The sequence below is a fragment of the Diadema antillarum genome, unplaced genomic scaffold (assembly GCF_040938485.1).
Source record: "Diadema antillarum isolate AM-2024a unplaced genomic scaffold, OU_Dant_1.0 seq00001995_RagTag, whole genome shotgun sequence".
In the NCBI taxonomy this organism is placed as follows: domain Eukaryota; kingdom Metazoa; phylum Echinodermata; class Echinoidea; order Diadematoida; family Diadematidae; genus Diadema; species Diadema antillarum.
Window position 1 is genome coordinate 47,278 of NW_027272651.1, and position 20,976 is coordinate 68,253.

The window sequence follows — 20,976 nt, forward strand, 5'->3', positions numbered from 1 at the left end:
ATGGATATCAAATTTAATATCATTAATCGTATCATACACTCAGAATACATTATTCTCTCTATGTCGGTATCTGACTGATTCTGACAAAACCCCACTGGTATTGATAAGACAATGGAAATGAAAGACACATACGGAAAATGTAAGAATTCCTTTTTTAATGACGCTCGAAGACGACTGGCTTTAAACGCATCTCTATCGGTTGCTCAAAATCACGTGACTCGTGCACACAGTTGATTACGAAGACTGAAGAATTTCAATTTAAACTTTGAAGCAGTTTTGCTCCAAGGGCAATAGATATAGGCCCTACTCTTGAAATTAGCTTTGAAAAATGAACTTGGGCAACATTAATTAATGATCGGCTGATGGTGATGCCCGTTATTGAATAAAGGATTGTCACCTCTGATTCGGGTTCTTGATTTGCGGTGAAAAGACAGTTTTTTACACTTCCGATGAGAAGAACAATTAACCGCTTTAAAAGTACATCAATAAAGAGGACAGCTTCCCACAACGATCGTTTTTTTTTTTTATAGATAAAATACGAGGAGAACAGGTCCATTCGTATATGGGTCAATAAGGTCGAATCAACATAATAAGTTTATTGTCTCAACATGTCAAAAGATTAAAGTTCAAAAGTTTTTGAAGCAGAGCGGGAGGGTGCAGAGGTTGTGATTCCTAGCAACTGGTTCAGGCTTTTTAAGCACCATCATAGAAAACATTACCGGATTTTAACAATTCAAACATTGGATCAGTTCCTCATACATTTTACATTAAATGTCTCGGAGTTGAATTGACTTGAATAAGACTTTTCAATATTCTAAATTCTATTCAAACATGATTTAATTAAGAGATAATAGAAAGGACACATGAATAAATATGAAATTTCTGTAATTACATTTTACATACACAGGAATACAAGCATGTTTATCAGCACGATCAAGACTTGTACAATCATGATTTTTTTGAAAACAGTTTGCCTAAGAATGGAATGTTTTAGCGTATTCAAAAATTGAAACGATTATACGATCACTGACAATTAAAACGTCTTGGTTTATATTTCCAGAAATAGGCACATGGAAGGAAATTCACTCGTGTGAAAAGTGCAGCAGTCAATGCGTTTTACAGAATTTTACAGACAGACAGTCAGACAGATAGACCAACAAACAGGTGTACAGACAACGCCCCAAACTACAAGGGACCATGCACGTGACAAGAAAAACTGAGGAAGATTAATGCACTTGGGTTGCAACCTGCTTATGTCACTTTTCGTCGGTGGTTAAAGTCTTTAAAGCGTTAAGAAGATGACTATTCTCTGAATATTGAAATATTTCAAATCACTATCCTACCAGAGGGTTTTTTTTTTCTCTAATCAACAGAGCTTCTATATTCCAGTGATAAAAATAATAGCAGACCTATGGCAGCAATCCTATTTTTACTATATACCTTATGTCACTACATTGACAGCTGCAATAGTCTTAACCCATTCCCCACGAATATTCTGAATTTCCCACATACTTTGTAAACGTTCCACCAGATTCCCGAAGGCAAAGGGTTAAATCGCTCTCTTTTAAAGTGGTTTGGTCTACGTTGTGTAGAAGGTTTGTGCGCCTAAGTCAAACAGGGTCTTCTCCGCGGAGGCAGAAGGCGATGTGCTCAGTAACCACGCCGGAGTTACCGGGGCAGCGTACAGTGAGAGTACGATGCTCGTGTCCCGCTCGAACTGCGAACCAGAAGGAGACACGTAACACCAGTCCTTACTTGACGCGAGACGAGAAAGTATTTTGATTCACTCAGTCGTCATTTTGTAAGCTGCAATACTCCTTGACCATCTTTAACCGTCTAATTGAGATGTTGCAGCTGTTGTAGGACCTCAACAACATTCTACGCTTGTGTAAGTACTAATTCTCTAATTGTGTTAATACAAAGTTTGCTCTAACTGATGTCATTATACACGTTCATAATCTCTTCCCGATGGTGATGATAAGTAACTATCACTAATGATATTGCACAACGTAGAGCTTCCTGTTGATTTTAATGTCACTTCATAGGAGTGGAGTCAAACTAATACACGCCACGAGAGACGCGTGCTGCTTATCAATCTATCTCCATCACTACGCAAATTTTATTCATTGAATGCCTGGGTAACTCTTTTGAATTTAGCAAGAATACAGAATATGGTACCGGCACTAAACATTAATAGCAATGTGGAGGGGTTCCGGCAAAACATTTTCGCTGTCATATCTCCATACTCATATATTTTTAATGAGTTATTTTGACAGAGAACAAGATCATTAACGTTTAATAATAATACTATAGTATTTTACTGCCGCCTAGTAGTATTCAAATAGAAATATTGCCATTACGGCTATACCTCGAAAGACTTTCGATAACGATGAAATTGTGCAAAACTAGAATAAAATATAGATGAAATGTCAAAATACGAGCACTGAAATAGTTTGGAAGATATTAGAAAACACTGGGATCATGAGTGTTTATCTCCACAATGAAAAAAACAACAACAATAAACTCCTGTCGTTCTCTATAAGCTCTAGACCTATACGGGAAACGTAGCAAGCAATACACTTAATAATCTAAAGCTAATCTGAATCTGAGTGTTGCAGATGTTGTTTATTTACTATGTCGTCAGATGTATTTTCACGCTGTAAACGTTGAATATAAAAAGAATTTTTTTTTCGATGGAAGTATGGGATGCAATGCCTTTTGTTTTTCTATTTACAAATAAAACACTACCCTGCGCTAGTTTTTACACAGCTCCCGCTACACGTAAGGAACACAGATTTAGATATTAATCTCAAATATCCATTAACGGGGATATACGTTTACATTCTTCTTTCTTTTGCATTGCCTGATGGCTGAAAGTCAAATTGTACGATTCGGAAAGTCTTAGTCAGTGTAGGTATAAGAGCTAGAAAATACTCTAGTCTTCATTCTCAAGTTATGGCCATAAGAATTCATATACTGTTTGCCTAACATAACGCCGCAGACTTGGAATGCATGCGTGAGCTAGAATCAAGAATAGGAGTCCACACATAGGAAGAAAAAAAAATTGAACATCACAATTACTCGGCCATGCTATTGCAGTGCATACAATACCAAAACGGTACTCTGAATACAAGTTTTGAGTGCACAAGATTCAGGATTTAAACAACAACAACAACAACAACAATAACAATAAAAACCTCCTGTATAATACGACTATCCTGTCTAACCGTCAGAGATTTTTTTTCTGTTTTTTTTATTTTCTTTTTTTTTAAAAGCAGAATGAGGTTTATGTTTATTGCCTTTGGTCAACGTTGGTTAAGGTAATTGAAGTCATAAGATAGGGAATGACAGGCACAATGTAATTTAAGATTAACATTTTTTTTAAATACTTTTTCTATGTATGATTATCACATTCAAAACAGTTAAAAGAAAAAGCAAACTGAAATATATTAGTTCTGAGAGGTAGTATCCCATAATTATTTGCGTGCGAAGTACCGGGCGTTAGCAAGCTCCATAAGGCTTACCATGGCCAGGGAGGTGCAAACTGACATCTTGATTTAAGGTGACATCGGGTAGGAATAAAAATTGAGATTTGCGTACTGAAAGGTGACAAGGTAGTTAATTTACATACCCTGATGAGCTAACGGCTATAGAGCAAAGGTCAGAGCTTGTTTAAACTAATCATGCTAATAGTGTCGTATGACATGCAAGGAAGAGAGAAAGGGGGGGGGGGACGGGAGAGGGACGGGGGTGGAGCGGAGAGAGAGAATGAACACAGTCTAAAGGAAAGAGAAAAACAAAACCAGGATAAACAGTTCGTTCTAACTGCCGCATAAGGAGGTAGATTTATCTACACAAGCCTAAGCAAAGCATCGTAATGAAACTTCCATATTATTCCTTCGAAGATTTCATTCGTTTCTCACATTTTGCCCGCTAACGAGGAACAATGGATACTACCTTTAAAAAGAAAAACACTGCGCAAAAAAAAAAAGTTTTATCACGAGCAATTACATCACACGTCAAGTCATTTATCAACACACACAAAAACGTGAAAGTCATCTCATCTGGTTTCATTGGTAAGGCATAAGGCAGCGCTCCCTTCGTGAGCGGAAAAAAAAAAAAAAAACATTTGCTCATCATAGTGGTCGAAGGCGAGCTCGTGTCTCGTGTCAATGCACCTTTGGTGAAAACATTTGGCTTACTCTTCCGAGAATCTCCTACATCACTATGTAAGATTCCGAGTTGGTCCCCACTCATTCACGCTTAAAATGGAATGATTCTTCTATTTTCATATTTCATCCTTGAAATGATATAGTTATTGATGTTTATACCTGCGGTGCTTTTTCGTCTACATGGTCCTCCACGCGCGGGATTTCCGCGAGCTCCGCGCTGACCGTGGTCGGTGCGCTGTCGTCGTTCTTTTCTTCGTCGTCGCTGGGCGGCTTGTAGGTGACGAGAGCGAGGATGATGCAGAGGATGGAGAGGCCCTTGGCGGACTGGGGCATGATGAGGGTGTAGCGGCTGAAGTCGGCGTTGTTGTAGAGCCAGCAGGTCCGGCTGTCATCACACTCCTCCTCCTCCCAGATGAGACAGGTGCGGTCGATCAGCGAGCCGAAAATGATTGGGCCTGGAATGGAGCCTAGTATATAAGTCCCCCCAAGAGTGAAAGAATGACCGGAATAACAAAACATGCCATTAGGGAAATCATGAAAAGAAAACACAGCAAACAACATAAAAACTGCAAAAAATGCAACGATATACATCAACGTCCCACTTATTCAAGTTTATCTGATAAAAACGGGTTTTGCAATGGCTGAGATATACAAAAAGCAATTTGAAAGTAAAAAAGAATGTGGTCTAATAAAAGGTGGGACCCACCTTTTATTAGGACCTCTTCGTTTTTGGATTATCTCAGCCATTTGAAAACCAATTTTCATCAAATAAACTTCGAATTCCTCTTAGGATTGCATACTCTTGAATATGTCATATAAATGGTTTCTAGTTAAAAGTAGAAATAGTTATAAAAAGTTACACTTTAAATCCCAATCTGTCTCAAAACTATGCCATCCCTTTAACGGCACGATCTATTGAATCTTAGTCTCACTGTTTGAAAAGATAGACACCTGTGGGTGACCCACACATAAACTTTGACTTACCTAAACATCTGTAAATGACGGACTGAACACCCAAGGCGAATGTCCTCTGCGAGGGAGCGACACATCTTTGAGAGAAACGCACAAACAGACAAACAAACAGGCAGAAAAAGAAACAAACGGAAGAAAAGAAAACAAGATTGTATCAAATAGCTGTAAAAATTTCACGTCATTTCATCAGAAACAGCCGTCCCAAGAATATATTATTTGTGTTTGATTAATTTGGTGCTTATTTACGTCGAAGTAGGGCAATTTGTCAATCAGTTGCAATAAACACAATTCGCTGAAAGAATTTCACAACTTGCATGAACTTGCATAGTTTATTTGTGTTATTGTTTTGTTTTTGTGTGGGTGCTACGAGTGTTCAAACATTATCATAAGATATACACTGTAAAGTTTTTTGACTGTCAGTTGTAAGGTAGTGATGGAATTGCATTTATGTAATGATTTGGGTTTCTTTTGTCGTTATTCTAAATAATAAAAGCTTTGCGCTTGTCGTCATTTCTCCGCCACGGAACGCGAATCCGCCCCCCCCCCCCCCCCCTCCACACACACACACACACAATAAAGATTACATCAGAAATATGGCTTACTGTATGAACAGAAATCGAGTTGCAAATCATTTGAGTAAGATTTTGATGCAAACTACAATCGATCTAAAGTCTCTAATTTATGAGGTGATAGATACATTTAGGGGCAGGGAGGTTTCAGAGGCTTTGCAAACGTCAAGAAATTTTGCATGGTTGACGAGTAATGTCTCCCAAGATCAGAACATAGTGTATGAAATCTTACAATAATAATTATACACTTCAGGGCTTTTTAAGATAGAAATGAAAACTAGTCCTATGTCGTCTGAGATATGCGCTCCCCTTTTGTGCCGAGAATAACGGTTGGATTTTTTTTTTTTTTTTAGGTCCAAACAAATCCACTGGGATTCCGCAATACTGTTTTCATCATAAAGAAGTTTCCAGTTTTATCAGTTTAACGAAAGGTCTGATGAATTACCTATCTCTACAATATACCGGCTTTTATGGAATCTAATTTTGATAGTTCCAAAAGGGACACACGAACTTTAAAGACATAATTTACCATTTGCAGATGAAACAAAAACCGAGCATTATTGCTTTAAAATAATTCTAAAATGTGAGTTGGGGATAGAAACAACCACTGTAAAAATCTGAATCCGTATAATCGATGTTAAGTGTTGTTAAATAAACAAAATGTGAACAATAGTTATAATAAAAATGTTTCCAGACTAAACCGTCTACAGTTACGGATTATTGAGAAATACACTTTTTACAATTTTTTTTTTTGTGTATTATGCAGATAGGTCCCTGGGCTGCCACGTGCTGAAGCTTTTGCTTATAGTGACAGTCCTTCTTCCGCATAATTTCTCAGATGATTATTTGGAAAATTGGTAATACGATTTATATTTTGTTAATGAAATTAATTTACACATCGACTTTTCTTCTTTGAATCATGTACTTGTAATCTGCTTACTGATATTCCATGTGATATTACTGAAAATAATCTTGATTTATGTATGAAATTGTGTTGGAAGAAAAATCAAACAAACAAACAAACAAACAAACAAACACTGATATCATATCATAATATGCACTTATATGGTAGGATGTTTTGTGACACAACAGACCTACACATATGCATCAAATGTGATATTTTGAACATTTTTTAAATCACTGCTCCATATAAGGTAAACAGGACCTTTGAAGCAACACTTTAGTTGGGTGTGTGTGCTTACCTTAGCGTGGCGGTCAGTTGAGGAACCGCTATCATAGACGTGACCGTGATAAGAAGAAAGGCTATGACGACAAACATCGTTTGTGACTGACAGCTGTATTCACACCGGCCCCCTGTCCCGTGGCCGTACCCGACCGTCTCGTTGGCGGCTGAAGGTATGCAAGCGCAGTCGTAGTATGTCTGCGGGATGTATCAAAAATGACGTGCAACATGGTCAAAGGACGTTACAAACCACCCCTGTCACACACACAAACAAAAATAAAAAAGACCATAACTACCACCACCACCACAACAACAACAAACAAACAAACAACAACAACAACAGTAGTAGTATAGCAGTAGCAGCAGCAGCAACAACAACAACAATAGCAAATCTACGGTAGGCTCGATATAACAATCGAATGTAGGCTAATAGAATAAAATGAAGGTGTTATCAGTCTGTGTGTTTTGGTGTATATAATATAATAAGAAATTTCCTTTACTTTTGCAAAATGACACAATGTTTCCGTGCAGTTTTGGGCCATATGAAGGTATAAGCTTATCATCACGTTGAATAGACCGATCATCGCGGAATACAAATTTATACTTGATTAGGTTTTTATTTGTCGTATGAAACACTAACAGTGAGTGCTCAACATTAAAACAGACACAGTGCCAAAGCACAGTCATGTGGCTATACTTGGACTTATCTGGGATAATTGCACTTATTGTTGTTGTTTGTTGTTGTTGTTGTTGTTGTTTGTTTTTTTTACTTTTTAAATCATGAAAGTGCTTACCACTGACGAGTCGTCGTCTGAAGAGTTTTTAAACGAGCATCCCGCGTGGCACGGCGAGTAGTACAAAACATCATCATGTCCACATACGGGTTGGAAGTCGTGCGTACATTTACAATCCTCATTGCAGACATTGTCAACCGGGAAATCCTGATCGCCGGACCCGGGGCTGTTATGAGTGGAATTTAGCACGTGAGACACAGACAAGTAAACAGACAGACAGACAGATACATGCATACATATATACAGAACAAAGCATGAAACAAGAGAGAAAGAGAACAAGTTAAACACGTAGGAGGAAAGAAGATAAAAATTAAACAGAAGAAGATATCTTATCATTTATCAAAGTGGAATTAAACAATGTGAAACTTTTACATCCTCCGTTTCAGACCTATAAAGATGCATTTTGCGATAAGAATCAAGGTCTGGCTTTTCCACGGTTATTCAGCATTATTTCTCGTCATCTTTGGACACTAGTGACTGTCCCAGCTTTGAACTTAAGAATAAACCGGAATTTCATCATTATTAATGTCCTTTTTTGTTGCTGTTATAGTGAAAATTTTTAAGGGAGTTGTAATGAGATGGAATGATTATGTAAACTATCACGATTACACGACTCGTCTTCGATTTTCTGTTCATGGGTTTCAGTGTCTGCTGGTTTCTCCATCGAAAATAAACAGACAGAACGGATTATTACAGCCCCCAGGTTGACACAAACTTGTCACTTGTCATCCACCTTGCTTTGATTACTCCTCCAAAGTCCAATGTCCTTAATTTCCTGAAATGTGTCCACCTCTTCTTGCCACTTGTCATGACTGTTTGAATTTGTCCGATATCATCACAATTTAATGAGTTTGACAATATGACAAATTTAAAACGGCTCTGGTTCTGCAGTCGCGATAAAGCCGTCTTTGTTTTTTTTAAATCTAAAGTCGATAGTTAAGTCCATACTTTATTGGGATCTTCCATCTGTTAGAGACTTCAGAAAGATTGTCTTCTGTTTTTTGAGGGGCCCGGGGTATGCCTTGTTATTCTCAGTAGTGGTTGATTTATTGCTGTTCTTAATCCCCCATATTGTACTTGAAGAATGTTTAATGAAGATAATTGTCCGTTTAGTATTTCAAGTAAGCAGTGGATCCTCTGACTAATCATTAGCACACGATAGTAATTAATACAAGGCAGATAAGAGAACATTTAAAGGAAAATACTTTACATCAATAAGCTTACGAGTATACATGTCGCACAGATACTATACCCCGATGTTTAACGAATGAAAACTTTATGCTGGGATTACAACGAACTAAAATCTCTGCGAGCAACCTCTTGACTAAAAGCAAAAGTACATTGAGCTTTGCCCATCTAACACTATGAAGTGGCATTGATTGCAAGAAAATTGCAAACTAAAGCACAAAAAGGGGTAAAGAGCCTGGATAGAAAATTCTTTCCTTTGATTATGAAGCGATAAGTCTACTTTCAAACAAACAAAAAAGTTAAAAAGCAAGATATTACCATCTCCTCTGACCCACAAAAACTGAATTACGTAGGAGCAAAATCGGGCAAATGCTTACCTAATTTTGTAATCCACCGTAACTCCGGCAAAGTCGATGCTTTCACAGCTCATAAAGAAGACGAATTGAAGACCCAAACTACAGATGAGCACGCCGAGAGTGAACCTCAGCATACCTTTGTATTTTAGGTCAAATCGCTTGACCACCCAGCCACCGAAGAGGGCGCCAATAAAACTTGACGGAGTGACGATGATACCTGAAAGGTAAGTGAAAAGAGATAATGGCTGTGATCCAAAATATTTGCCAGGAGAAAATAGGGACACGGTTAGAGAAGGAGAAGACGAAGAGCAAGAAGTAGGCGACTACTTTATACATCAAGGTTTATCATTCATATTTGTTATTTCAAACACTTACATAATAAGGTAAAGTCTATGACACTTTCTTCAACTGAATTGTCACCTTAGTAGTGATGCTGCGAAAAATGGCTGCGATAGGTAAAAGATGCGAAGATTACTCTCAAAACATTGTGATTAATTCAAGTCTCACAGTGCAATAAACGATGTCAGTTTAACTCTCTCAGTACAACAGACGACTTTTTTTTTTTTAATGGGGAATAATCCTAATTTGAACGTTTCAACCTTATGGCCTGCAAAATGCCATTTCCGGGAGGATTTTATCCCCTTTGGAACATGGGAACGATCATTCCAAATATCAAGTCCAGTTCTTTTAAATGATGCAAATCTTTGTTAGGAGATCATATGCTTTTAACGAAGCATACCTTTTGGAGCAAGTTAAATCAAATCAAATCAAATCAAATCAAATCAAAACGAAACAAATCAAATCAAATCGAATCGAATCGAATCGAATCAAATTAAATTGTCAGGAAATATAATAAAAACGAGTCAAATCAATATCAAATAAAGCCATTTACAGACATCGCAACGAGTTGAATCAAGTCGATTCAAATCGCTATCGAATAGTGCCTGTTCAACTCCGGTAAGATCAAATGAAATGATATCAAAATCAATATTACTCTGACCCCTTACCCGCCAAAATGGCTGCCTGGCCCGACGTCAGGTTGAACTGCGACTCCATGTACTTTGGGCCGAAGACGCCCACGGCGACTAGGATGAAGGTCTCGCAGGCCGTGGAGATGTTGTTAAACATAAATGGCAGGTTCTTGATCAGCATCCACAAGGCGCGGGGAAACTGGGCGATCGACCCCCAGCCGGTCTTCGTCTCAAACTCCATCCCACGCTGGGTCTCGTGCTTGCGCTGGGCGAAGACTTTTTTCCCGCCTTGTGGGTATTTAAAAAAAAGGTTTGTTTTAATATATTAATAAGGTCTTCTTTATCCAGGGTAGCCTCTTCAGTGTTGCCACTGCTCTACCAGAGGGTCCTACCATTATAACCACCCTAACGTTGCCCGGTACCCATTTATACACCGGAGTCGAAAGGGAAATGGTGGGTAAAAACATCTTCAGGTGTGAGTTTCTTCAATTTGTCTCCCTTTACAAATTTAACAATACAGATCTGTACAGTTCAGCAGTTGCGATCTTAACAAATTCACATTGTAGAGGGAGACAAATTGAAGAAACTCTCACCTGAACCTTCACCCTTCTGAATAATATCTTTCTTTCTTTCAAAAACATCTTGTCCAAGGACGTAACCGCTGGGAGGGAATCGAACTCGGGTCCTCCGATTGGGGATCGGGAGTCTTATATCCACTATAATCATAATACCACAGCGCCCCCATAGTTTTTAAGAGTAGCAATAAGGATTTCGTAATGCCTGTAAGCTGAATATAATCAGTCACTTCGAGCTTGTTTCCATATTACGTGAGAACAGCAAAGATTGTTATCATTTAATGTGAAGACTAAATACTCTGTAGATCTCGATCTAGACCCTAAATGAATTCGGTATTGGTCAAGTTGTGTGAGTGCCGCTGCTCGCGACGATTCGATTCGTACACGTTCGTCATTGAGTGTGTGCACGGGCTGTGAAAGTTTTGCCTGCCGTGGTAGACCCTCATCGAATAGTACATGTGTAAATTGATAAGTATGTAAACGAGTGCGAAAAACAAAACAATGCAAAACAAAAAATCTGACAAGGAGGAGAGGGGGAAGAGAGAGAATCATATTCACAGGAAAGAGACAAAAAAACAATGAATATTCTGTGATATCTCATCAGTCATGCGCAACAGTGATCAATGTTATTGCGGGTTCCATATGGAAGACCGGATGCACAACTGTATTGGTGTAGGCTACCTATATAAAATGATGGGGATGTATTTATTTCTCAGCCCCCAACCCCCTCTGTTATATTTGTTGCTATTAAAGGCCCCTAAATTTATCTTCAGACTGATGGTATATTATTTTGTTTCTCAAACCTACCCCTCTTTTCTTCATACTAGTTTCAAAGATTCACTGTGCATATGCATTTTCCGACCTCTCTCGACCCCTTCCTTTTTCAAATGCATGACTCGTGTATTTCTTCCCTTCCTCGATCACTGCTTGAATTATCATACAATTTATTTGTTTCTTACGACTTTCTCTGCCTCTCCCCTCCTCTCTTTCTCATTTCAAAACTTCACAATGTTTGTCTACATTTTTTTTCTACATTGATCAGTTTGTCTAGAAACACTGTACAGTCACGTGCAAATTAGTATGAAGGAAAATTATACCACTATTGCATTAATTCATTATCACTTTATTCACTTCTTTTTGTTCAAACACTTTTTTCATGAAGGTTTATACAGAGATAACCTGATCCTCCAATATCCAAGAAGTATTGTAATACAAACTAGAACTATCACTCAATGTGATCTATACCCCCTACTAACAAAGTAACTGACATTTGCCATATCTCACGTCAAGTGCTCAAAACCTGAGTGAGTAAAGTAAATAAATCAACAATTTCTATGATTTTCATTAGAAATACTTTTACCATAGTAACACAATGTTTAACATTAAAAAAAAATAAAGTTTGCCCAGCTAAATATCATAACTGTCACCGCGATGTGCCAAATCTCAAGTCAAATGCTCAAAACTGAGGGAGTTAAGTGAATTCATGATGTCATTGTATTACGATTTTCATTCAAAATAAACTTAGGCTGTCACCATATTGTGTCGAGCCCACTAATGTCAATAATATTCGACCACTAATGTGGCTGTCGTATCTTTAAGCATTTACACTCCCAATACAATGTGCCATAATTCAGTCAGATCATTTGATTTTCTTTATTCCGAGTGGTTCCCAATCGACGTGTTCTCTTACTCTTTTCTTTAATCTGTATACACGCAATCTCAGTTTTATATTCGAAAAGACACACTGTATGTTCCATTCTCTTGCAAAACAAAAAGAAATGACTGTATTTCATTTTTGTAACATATGATCGATGCAGAAAATTCCGGATAAATTCATTTGAATTTGGATCGTGTAATGTCATAACAACCACTAATGTCATAAGACGACGACAAATGTCATAACGACCACTAATGCCATGACACGTCAACGACAAATGTCACAATGACCACTTTAATGTCATAACACGTCGACGACAAATCTCACGATGACCACTAATGTCATAACACGTCGACGACAAATGTCATAGCGACCAATAATGTCATAACGTCGACGACAAATGTCAAAATTTCCATTTTTTGCTGCAAATGTCATAAGACGTCGACGACAATAATGTCATAACCATAATCTCATAACACGTCGACGACAAATGTCATAACGACCACTAATGTCACAACACGTCGACGACAAATTTCATAATGACCACTAATGTCATAACACGTCGACGAGAAATGTCATAACGAACCAATAACGTCGACGACAAATGTCGAAATTTCCATTTTTACTGCAAATGTCATAACACGTCGACGACAAATTCATAGCGACCACTAATGTCATAACATGTCGACGACAAATATCAAAATCGGATTAACCACAAATGTCATAACACGTCGACGGCAAATGTCAAAATTTCAGTTTTTACTGCAAATATCATAACATGTCGACGACAAATATCATAACGACCACTAATGTCATAACACGTCGACGACAAATTTCATAATGACCGATAATGTTCTAAGACGTCGACGACAAATGTCATAACCACTAATCTCATAACACGTCGACGACAAAATAAATGTGAACATTTGTTTTTTTACTGTAAATGTCATAACACGTCAATGACAAATGTCATAACGACCACTAATGTCATAACACGTCGACGACAAATTTCATAATGACCAATAATGTCATTAGACGTCGACGACAAATGTCATAACCACTAATCTCATAACACGTCGACGACATAATGTCAAAATTTCTGTTTTTACTGCAAATGTCATAACACGTCAATGACATAATGTTAAAATCGAATTAACCACAAATTTCATACCGCGTCGACCACAAATGTCATAGGACCTAACGCATCACAGGGGAGGATCCAGGAATTCTGTAAAGGGGAGGCACCTTAACAAAATCAAAGGTTGATGCAACCTCCTCCCTTTTTGAGTTGTATTTCTTTTATTTTAACAAAAATAGAGACGGGGAGGGGCGCCGCGCCCCCTCTAGATCCGCGACTGCTTCAGCCACAGGTTAATGGTAAAACCCGATGCTTGCATTACAGGGAGGCGACTTTTCAAAACTACAAGCTGGCGCAACCCCTATTTTTTTCTTTTTATTTCTGTTGTTTTAACAAAAACAGAAAGGGGGCATCAGAGGGAGATGCACCCGTCTCGATCCGCTATTGCGTCATCCACAAATGTCAAAACTCATTGCTTGCATTTCATGGGCGGATCAAGGAATTCCGTAAAGGGGAGACACCTTTTCAAAATGAAAGGCTGGCGCAACTCCATCCCCCTAATTATGTTCTTCTTATTTAATTTGTTTAAAAAAAAAGAACAGAAAAATGGAGGGGTGCGGCAGTCTTTACTTTTGTAAAGGCGCCTCCCCTTTACGGAATTCCGTGATCCACCTCTGTGACGCATTCTGAAATTTGTGATAAATTTGGAAAATTTGACATTCATGGTCGACGCGTTATGAAATTTGTGGTTAGTTCGATTTTAACATTTGTCATCGACGTCTTATAATATTTGTGGATAATCAGACTTTGATATTTGTCCGATGTTACGACTTTTGACGTCGACGTGTTATGACATTAGTAGTCGTTATGAAATGTGTCGTCAACGTGATGACATTTGCAGTAAAAATGGAAATTTTGATATTTGTCGTAGACGTGTTATGACATTTGTGGTTAATCCGATTTTGACATTTGTCGTCGACGTGCTAATCCGATCTTTACATTTATCGTAGACGTGTCATGACATTACAGTGGTCATTATGACATTGTCGTCGACATGTCATGACATTAGTGGTCGTTATGACATTAATGTCGTCGTCATCTTATGACATTAGGGAGCTTTAGATTTTAGACGCGCGGACGTTCAAAGGGGAAAAAAAAAAACATGTTCTGAGCGTGCGCAGAAACGTACGTCAAGTTGACGTGCGCTTCTGCGCACGCTCAGACCATGTTTTTTTTTTTTTTCCCTTTGAACGTCCGCGCGTCTAAAATCTAAAGCTTCCTGTTAGTGGTTGTTATGACATTACACGATCCTAATTCAAATGAATTTATCCGGAATTTTCTGCATCGATCATATGTTACAAAAATGAAATACAGTCATTTCTTTTTTGTTTTGCAAGAGAATGGAACATACAGTGTGTCTTTTCGAATATAAAACTGAGATTACGTGTACAGATTAAAGAAAAGAGTAAGAGAACACGTCGATTGGGAACCACTCGGAATAAAGAAAATCAAATGATCTGACTGAATTATGGCTCATTGTATTGGGAGTGTAAATGCTTAAAGATACGACAGCCACATTAGTGGTCGAATATTATTGACATTAGTGGGCTCGACACAATATTGTGACAGCCTAATTTTATTTTGAATGAAAATCATAATACAATGACATCATGAATTCACTTAACTCCCTCAGTTTTGAGCATTTGACTTGAGATTTAGCACATTGTGTTGCTATGGTAACAGTATTTCTAATGAAAATCATAGAAATTGTTGATTTATTTACTTTACTCACTCAGGTTTTGAGCACTTGACGTGAGATATGGCAAATGTCAGTTACTTTGTTAGTAGGGGGTATAAATCACATTGAGTGATAGTTCTAGTTTGTATTACAATACTTCTTGGATATTGGAGGATCAGATTATCTCTGTATAAACCTTCATGAAAAAAAAAGTGTTTGAACAAAAAGAAGTGAATAAAGTGATAATGAATTAATGCAATAGTGGTATAATTTTCCTTCATACTAATTTGCACGTGACTGTACAGTGTTTCTAGACAAACTGATCAATGTAGAAAGTAGTCTTGTTAACAAACATTGTGAAGTTTTGAAATGAGAAAGAGAGGAGGGGAGAGGCAGAGAAAGTCGTAAGAAACAAATAAATTGTATGATAATTCAAGCAGTGATCGAGGAAGGGAAGAAATACACGAGTCATGCATTTGAAAAAGGAAGGGGTCGAGAGAGGTCGGAAAATGCATATGCACGTGAGTCTTTGAAACTAGTATGAAGAAAAGAGGGGCAGGTTTGAGAAACAAAATAATGTACCATCAGTCTGAAGATAAATTTAGGGGCCTTTGATAGCAACAAATATAATAGAGGGGGTTGGGGGCTGAGAAATAAATACATCCCCATCATTTTATATAGGTAGCCTACACCAATAAAGTTGTGCATCCGGTCTTCCATATGGAACCCGCAATAACATTGATCACTGTTGCGCATGACTGATGAGATATCACAGAATATTCATTGCTTTTTTATCTCTTTCCTGTGAATATGATTCTCTATCTTCCCCCTCTCCTCCTTGTCAGATTTTTTGTTTTGCATTGTTTTGTTTTTCGCACTCATTCGATGAGGGTCTACCACGGCAGGCAAAACTTTCACAGCCCGTGCACACACTCAATGACGAACGTGTACGAATCGACTCGTCGCGAGCAGAGGCACTCACACAACTCTTCGCAACGAACCCGAGCGGAGTAAGCATAGACGTATTACTAGCGGTTTCATTGAATTTAATTGCGAAAAGCCACAGGCTTGCGTGTAAATAAAAAATACCCGCGTAGTTTTTACTTACACGCAAGCCTGTGGCTTTTGGCAATCAAATTCAATAAAACCGCTCGTAAAACGTCTATGCTTACTCCGCTCGGGTTGTGTGCACAGATATTCTGTGGTTGTGTGTTGCGAAGAGTTCTGTGAGTATTTCTGTGGTCTCGCGACGATTCGATTCGTACACGTTCATCAGTGAGTGTGTGCACGGGCTGTGAAAGTTTTGCTCGCCGTGGTAGACCCTCATCCAATAATTACTAGTAGTACGTATAAATACGTATAAAAACGGGTGAGAGTGCGAAAAATAAGACAATACAAAACAAAACAAAAAATCTGACAAGAAGGAGGAGGAGGGGGGGGGGGGGAGAGAATCATAAGGAAAGAGATAAAAAAGCAATGAATATTCTGTGATATCTCATCAATCATGCACAACAGGAATCAATATTATTGCGAGTTCCATGGAAGACCACAACTTTATTGGTGTATGATGGGGATGTGTAGGCCCCTAATGGGCTACCTGCAGTGACCAAAGATTACATAGTTAACGCTTATATATATATATATATATATATATATATATATATAATATATATATATATATAGTAGAGCAGATAAGCCGAAAAATTGTGCAAAATTTGACTAAAGCATGAAACTTTCACCAGTGTTAGTACATGTTATAAGATTCATTTTAAGATCGGGAGGTAAGTCTGAATTGACCTCTGATGACCTCCAAAGGTCAATGACCTCAAAATTTGATAAAAATTGATATTTTGCGTCATTAATTAATGTTAAATATGGTAATGATGTACTAAAGACTCATTTTTCTTACAGTGGAATTGTCATCTTCATGTTCCATAGAACCCTGACAGGTTTACCTTTGACCTCTGATGACCTGCAGAGGTCAATGACCTCAAAATATCAGAATATTGATATTTTGTCATTGATTAATGATAAACACGGCAATGATGTACTAAAACCTTTTTTTTTTTTTAAACAGTGGAATTGCCTCAATGTTCCGCAGATCCTTGACAGGTTTTTAGCTTTGACCTCTAATGACCTCCAGAGGTCAATGACCTCAAATTATCAGAATTTTGATATTTGGTGCAATTGGTTGATGATAAACATGATAACGATGTCCTAAACATTCATTTGTGTTACAACTGAATCGTTTCTTATTCCTCAGATCAAGGGAAATAATTTACACGTCTCTGCCTTTGACCGCTGAGGTTTGTGACAGGTCAATGACCTCAAAATATCAAAATACACGTGTATTGATATTTGATGTATATTCAATGGTTAACTGTATACCTGGTGTGCAATTATGCATTATGCTATTAGCATTTATGCTACAAGAAGTGTCTTCTCATCCCACAGAACATTGGCCATTACGGTACCCTATGTATATCCAACTTTGACCTTCAAGGACAATGTGAGGTCAGACTTTTAGAATATCAAAATTTGTGTAGGATTGCAAATATTGATGTTTGGCTTCATTGGTTTAATCCTGAATGTTTAATCATGTACAAATCACGCCTTGACGTTATAATCAAAGTATATCTATGCATATTCCACAAAGCATTGGTTCATAGTAACAGGTCTCAGGAATGTGAGCAGTCAATTACTTCAGAAATGAAGCTTGCGTGCCTTCATCAGTGATGGCAGTGACCTCAAATATAATATTTATGTTTGGATTATGCAGACTAGTGTCAGAGGACAGAATTTTGTGATGATAAAGTGTATTATATTGCACAGGCTTGGTGTGCCTAGGGTTTAATACAGAGTGCCACACAGGGAAACAAACACTCTGTTGTTTTTGGAGAGAGATAAGAACTGGCCAGTGGCAGCATACAGTTGCCATGGGACCGCCATCCCATGCTACTAATTCCCCAGGTAGTTTCACTTCACAACTTTGGGGCATGTGTACTTGCACATGTTAAAAAATATAGTCCTGTCTGTTGATTAATGTCGAGGGTTACATATGCTATGGGAGAGACAAGAATGAGCATGTGCTTTGTAAATTATAGTTAAGGTTATTCAGAATATGAAAATAATAACCAGGAATATAATTTTTACGGGAAGGAGGAGTGATATTTTGGTGAGTGATCAGTCACAGAAAGTGTTGAGCCAAACAGTTCCGGTGGTCTGGGGCATTGCACCTTGCTCTGCAGAGAAGGGGAGAGGCAATCACAGGTCACGTGGAGGAAATCTGCTGTAAGTAGGCTTCTATTTCGTTTTCTAAATGATATTTCTGTTGGGTACATGATTTATGTATGCATTATGCTTATTGTGTGTGAAGTTTAGAAGTAATGTGAATGCATGTTACGGCTTTATAGAGTAGATGAAATGTTGAGGTGAACGGAGTCATTGTCCTCTTAGCCATTGACCCTGTGTGTTTGCTGCATACAGAGTACACAGCAGTGCACTCAACCACACACTTTGCACAGAGTAGTGGGAGTAAAGTTACGTGATTTACACCATGCGATGGAGTTTGTAAAGTGGGAGAATATTGGTTTGAATGAATGGAAGTTGTAGTAATCATTATTATTGGCTCATTTGAATGTCATGTTTATATGATGAGAGTATGTATGGTACATCAGACTTTCACAAATGTGAGCAAGTCAGTTAGAGCACATGTAGGTGCCAGACAACACGTGAGGTTGGCATCTTTTCTACCTCCATGCATGAACGCACATTTTTCAGAAGTTATCGTGCGTATGGAAAACATTTGACTTAGGGGGCGCTCTCATGTAAACAGTGAATTAAAGATGGCCGCGCCCATGGTATCGGTATGTGTATGAAACTGCCCACCTGTTGAGGCATTATCCAGTTGGGAGCATACACTGGCGTAGCCAGGGGGGGGGGGGGGGGGCGATGGGGGCCGCGATCGCCCCCCCTAAGATTTGGACCGGGGATTTGGGAGGCGGAAAAAAAAAATGCGCGTATACTGTATATGCATGCACATGAAGCGGGTCTCCTTTGCAACCTTTCATCAAATAAGATATTTTTTGAATATTTCACTCAAAATGTGCACCAGATCGTTGAATTTCAATTCAAAATATGCAAAATCTCTCGTGCTTGGGAGGGGGATACCCCCTCCCAAACCCTCCCCCTCTGTGCCTCTTTCCATAGCTTAGTACACTTTTTAGATTTACAAAAAATTATGAATAATTCTGAGTGCACAAGACGTATCACTTATATTACGAAAACTCAAGGTTCCCTCATGTATAAGGGGAATTTCCCCTTTTAATCGACCCTTTCCTCCCTCAGCCTCCCCCCAATCAGTTTGTGTGTGTGTGTGTGTGTGTGTGTGTGATTTCCCAAATGTTGATTCCATCAAAAATGCGTAGATGAGATATCTCAATTTCAACCTTAAAAAGGCAAAAGCTCGATCGGAAGGGAAGGGTGGGGATAACACTCGCCCACGCCTTCTCCCTGCTCCCCCGCCCCTCCCCCCCCCCTTCCACTATGCATAGAAGTATAGACTGTGGCTATACCCAGATCGCTTTATTTCAATTCCAAAAACGCAAAAGCTCCGCGAGCGGGAGGAGGAATCCCCCTTCCTCTATATACCTCACTAGACTTTATACATACACACAGATGGTGCACATTCGGAATAAGAGCTAAATTCCGTGATTTTATCACTTCGATGAAAAAGTATTGCACCAAAAATTTGCAACAGATCGCTGAATTTCAGGTCTGAAAACGCAAAATCACCTTCGTGTGGGAGGGGATATGCCCCTATCTACACCCTCGTGTGCATGCTTTTTCTGTTTGACTGCTGAACAGACAGTGTTCATGATATTCAGTGTAAGAATTAATACAAGAAGATTATTTAAATGATAGCATTTTATAGGCAAATTGTTCAATGATAATCTACATCAAAATATACTGCAACCTTAAACAAGTGGGACTGTTTCACGTCGATAAAACGCGCAAAAACATGCATCAAATTGCACCATTTGCAACATCAAAATGCAAAAAGTTCTTACCGTGGGAGGGGGACACCCCCTCCCCTCCCCCTCGCTCGCTCTGCTCGCTCGGGTTCAGTCGCGTTCATGATATTCAGTGAAAAGAATTAATACAAGAAGTGTATTTAAATTATACCATTATATAGGCAAATTGTTCAATGATAATCTACATCAAAATATGCTGCAACCTTAAAGGTAGGGGATACCTTTTACAGACCTCCCAAAATGCAGCAAAACATTAAATATGAACCTCAGGGGACTTGCTTAGGCCACTGCTTAGAAATTTGGAAGTCAACAGTTATCTAAAATTTGAATGATGCACAAAACTCAACTACTCAGTAGTTCTGTGTGTCAGCCACACTTAAGCCTTTTTGTTGCAGTCTTCTGTATTTGTTATCTATAAACACAAATCTAAAAGTACAAAAGCTGATGTAATAACATATAGAGTGTGTGGCAAGAATGTATATAGAACTGTTTGTAAGTGTTGATGAACTTTCTTCACAAAATATACATGATGGACACACATACGGTGCATGGGTCTGCAAAGGTAGCCTAGTAATGTACTGGAATTTACGGTGAGCCCCGAAAAAAATTCAATTCAAAATCTAACCGTCAAAAAAATGTACTAAATGTTACCTTCCATTTTCAATACTTTATGGGAGTTTCTAAAATGAT

General features: G+C 38.4%; 1 protein-coding gene across 1 annotated transcript in view; it reads right to left on the bottom strand.

Annotated features, from left to right (window-relative positions):
- Window positions 1-4,138: 4,138 nt before the first annotated feature.
- LOC139713526 (uncharacterized) overlaps window positions 4,139-20,976 on the bottom strand; it is a 47,723-nt gene continuing 30,885 nt past the window's right edge. Inside the window, exons 2-7 of the mRNA XM_071625253.1 lie at window positions 10,242-10,493; window positions 9,256-9,451; window positions 7,691-7,856; window positions 6,916-7,094; window positions 5,157-5,221; window positions 4,139-4,639 (exon numbers count right to left, since the gene is read on the bottom strand). Coding sequence (XP_071481354.1) covers window positions 4,326-4,639; window positions 5,157-5,221; window positions 6,916-7,094; window positions 7,691-7,856; window positions 9,256-9,451; window positions 10,242-10,493 — 1,172 coding nt within the window. The 3' untranslated portion in view covers window positions 4,139-4,325. The remainder of the gene's footprint in view (window positions 4,640-5,156; window positions 5,222-6,915; window positions 7,095-7,690; window positions 7,857-9,255; window positions 9,452-10,241; window positions 10,494-20,976) is intronic.